The sequence below is a fragment of the Mustela nigripes genome, chromosome 11, assembly GCF_022355385.1.
Source record: "Mustela nigripes isolate SB6536 chromosome 11, MUSNIG.SB6536, whole genome shotgun sequence".
Taxonomy (NCBI): Eukaryota; Metazoa; Chordata; class Mammalia; order Carnivora; family Mustelidae; genus Mustela; species Mustela nigripes.
In genome coordinates this window covers 5,271,964-5,275,549 of record NC_081567.1, presented here as the reverse complement: position 1 = coordinate 5,275,549, position 3,586 = coordinate 5,271,964, and the positions used below count along the sequence as shown (strand labels likewise).

At 61.9% G+C, this 3,586-nt stretch overlaps 1 protein-coding gene across 1 annotated transcript in view; it reads right to left on the bottom strand.

The window, feature by feature from the left end:
* Positions 1-50: 50 nt before the first annotated feature.
* The window catches only part of BHLHA15 (basic helix-loop-helix family member a15), a 3,838-nt gene continuing 302 nt past the window's right edge, over positions 51-3,586 (bottom strand). Inside the window, exon 2 of the mRNA XM_059414409.1 lies at positions 51-3,000. Within this exon, the coding sequence (XP_059270392.1) occupies positions 2,384-2,947 (564 nt within the window). The 5' untranslated portion in view covers positions 2,948-3,000 and the 3' untranslated portion in view covers positions 51-2,383. The remainder of the gene's footprint in view (positions 3,001-3,586) is intronic.

Genomic DNA, 3,586 nt, shown 5'->3' with positions numbered 1-3,586 from the left:
GAGCATAAAGGACATGCTATTTCTTTATTGCTACCTTGTGAAAACGCACAGTTCCCCCACAGTAGCAGTCGTCATAGAATCTTTTTATTTTTGTTTTATGACACAGCATTGGTTTCATTAGTACTCTGAAGGGACTATTACGAGAAATCAAAGCAAATTTGGGTCACTTAAGAAACATTTTTACCACAATTACAGCAGGGGCACTGGCCGTTCAGTTCCAGGTAGGTTTTCCCACACAGAAAGGTCACAGTTCTGGTTCCTCAGCTCCAGTCCCTGGGGATTTCAGCCTCCAGAGCTCACACAGGTCTGGTCCACAGGTGGGTGCGGGCCCGGTGGCAGAGTTTGGGGACAGTGGGTGGCCAGCTTTGGGCTTCCTTGCAGGGCAGATGTGCCCAAGACAAGGGCAAAAGGAGCAGACCCAGCAGCAGGCCTCACTAGCCCATCACCAGACACCCCAAAGCTCGACTGGTACCTTCAAGCATCCTCTGTGACATGGCCACAGGGTATGCACATGCCCTCTGGCCACGAGGCAGAAGAAGGACCGGACATCTGGGCCCAGGTCACCCTCTGGGAAGCAGAGTGGACACAGGTGCCGGTGTGAGACAGAAGGAGCTCTGAAAGCTGTCACCTGCAAGGTGGGGACCCACAGACCCTCCCACCACCCCTGGTCTTCAGGCACGGTCTCTGGGACAGAGCCTCTGCTGGGTGCCCCTCCCGCTGCTTTCAGCTCAGTTTGTGGGTTCCTTCAGCAAGTTCGGGGGGTACACTTAGCTCTATGGCCTTGTGTTGCATTCCAGCTGGCCAGGTCACCCACAGCAAGCGTGAGCCCCGTCAGTCCTGAGCTCCAAGCGGCCCTCAAGCCCGGCTCCCATCAGCAGAATGTTCTGAGCATTGACCTTCCCAAGGGGCCACCTCCAAGGGGCAGGCCAGGAGCACCTGGGGAGGGGGGGCACCTGACCGTGCTGAAGGATGGCTAGGGCGAGACCACGCCTCATGGGGCCTGGGGAGGGTCCAGCCAGCGTTGGACCCGGAAAGTGAGGACCAACGTGGCTAATGGCTGCTCTGAGGGCTGCCGCCTGCTGTCCTTGATACTGACGCCAAGCCTGGCAGTGGATGAAGCAGTTGGGGCCGGGACCCCTGGGGCTGGGAGGGTGGCAGCCCTGCTTCCATATTCCTTGGTCCCCACCCAGGAGGGGGGCTTGGTCCCTGGGGGCTTCGGGGACAGCTCTAGCCTCATACGCCAGGTCAACTTGACCCTCGCTCGCCACAGCCTCTGTCACTGCTGTTCCTGCCTGAGGCTGCCAAGCTTGTCCTGTCCCCTCCCCATACTGACTGTGGGCACAGGGGTGAGAGCAGAGAGATGCCAGGAGGCGTTGAGAGCAAAGTCGCCAAGCCTGTCGCTACAGAAGGAAGCTTGGCCTGAGGCGGCCAGGGACCTGCCAAACTGCCCAGGCCTGCCTTGAAGGAGCAGCACCAGGCTAGGGAGGCGAGCTCTTGCCACCCAGGCTCCTTCCCACAGACAGCCCTGCAGGGTCACCAACTCCAAGCAGGGCCCAAGAACACCCTGAATTTCTGTCAGACCGCCCTCTGCCACTGACATGTCCCCGGCAGGGACCAGTATGACAGCAAGCAGCAAACCTGTGTGACACGGAGGTGGGCGGCTTAGGGGAGGCAGTGGCTCCCAGCCTCCCTCCCAGACCTGTCCCCAGCCCCCCAGTGCCAGGCTGCGAGCCCCTCCACAGTCAGGAGCCCCCACCCTGCAGGAGCGAGGACAAGGTCCCTGCCGCTCTCCCTGCCAAGGTCCCTTTAGAATTAATTTGAGGTAATCGGATTAGTATCTCTAGGGGCTTGGGGGTTTCTACCTGACACACGCTGAATTACACGAGTCAGTCATCTTGGCTTAGCCACGCTCTGTGGCCGAGGACTTTGTTTGCTCGGTGCCTCAGTTTACCCCGAATGAGGAGGCTATATTGGAGGTTGGAGGAGGACCCTTCCAGGGCCTGGGCCTCTGCAGGAGCTGGGAAAACTTACCAAAACTGACTTTTTTCTGGAATCTCCCCATGCCTCAGGAGGGAGTTGGGAGTGAAGAGAATTTAGTTACAAAGGCCTGTCCACTGTGGCCCTAGTCAATTAAAAAGCAGGTCCTGGGACCTCTGCGGCGGTTTGGGCTTTATGCTGCCCGGAGCCATGGCCCAGACCAGGCCGCTCACTGGTCTCGTCCCCTGGAGGCCAGGACGTGCTCCACGCAGGCAGCTGAGTGTTCAGGGAAATGGAGCCACTGGGGCAACGTCCACGTGGGCTGTCACCACCAATCTGGGACTCTTGGCATGGAGGCAGCAGGGCTGGGGGGAGCGGGCCTGGCCGCTGCCCCCCAGGCCAGGCGCTAGGAGCCCTCTCGGAAGCTGTGGATCTGCGTGGAGTACCTGTGCAGGTGGCCCTCGGGCTGGGGCTCCGTGGCCCCCAGGGTGCCCCCAGCTGCCTGCTGCTGCTGGTAGTGCTGGTAGAGCTTGGGGCCCGGCCCATCCAGGCCCGGGAGGCGACCACTGGACATAGTCAGGATGGTAGAGGTCAGTGACTTGATGTAGTTCTTGGCCAGAGTGAGCGTCTCGATCTTGGAGAGCTTCTTGTCGGCCCGCACGTGCGGGATGACCTCCCGCAGTGCCTGGAAGGCGTTGTTCAGCTTGTGCATGCGCTGCCGCTCACGCTCGTTGCTCTCCAGCCGCCGCTGGATGCTGTTCTCTCGCCGGCCACCGGCTCCCGAGGGCCCCGGCCGCCGGCGCCCGGCCTCCGCCCGTGCCCCCTGTGCCCGCGCCGTCCTGCTCCGCAGACCCTTGGCCAGCTCCGGCCCCGACCCCTGCTGGGCCCTGTCCGGGGACCGTTCCCCTGCGGTGGCCTCTGTGTCCTGCGATGGCACCCGGCGCCTGGGGGGCCGGTTCTTGGTCTTCATGGCTCCAGGCCGGTTGTCCCCGCAGGTGGTAGCTCTAAGGGAGGCCCTTGGAACTGAAATCCAGAACACAGGCCACTGGGGGGTCACACAGCAGGTGTGGATGCTTAGGACGCCCAGCAGACACCTGGGGCAGCCATGCCCGGCGGCCCCCTCCCTGTCCAGTGGCAGCTGACCACGTGGTGCACAGTGACCCCAGGCCCCTTCCCCCTCACACATGGAACCCTCACCCCAACCCTCTGGCCATTCCAGTTTGACCTCACAGCGACCCCCCACACTTCTCTTTGACCTGGTGTCCACTCTGGACTCCACATGCGCTGATCCCGGGCCCATTCTCCGGCCCCTGCCCCTCACTGCCCCCTGGGCTTAGGTGGCCTTCAGCACTTTTCTCAGACCACCCAGAGACGTGGCAGGACTCCAGCTCAGGGAGGAGGTCTGCCAGAGGTTGCTGTGTCTCCCCCCCTGGCGCCTAATCGACAGGTGCCCACTCCAGCCACCTCACTGGCTGGCTGACCGTTGGCTGTCACACATGCAGGGAAGACATTGGGGCCACAACCGCTGAGGACATGGGGCAGCTGTCCGCGGTCAAAGATCGACAGTGGCCAGAGCCTGCCACAGCCCCCAGTCCCACCACGTGGACGG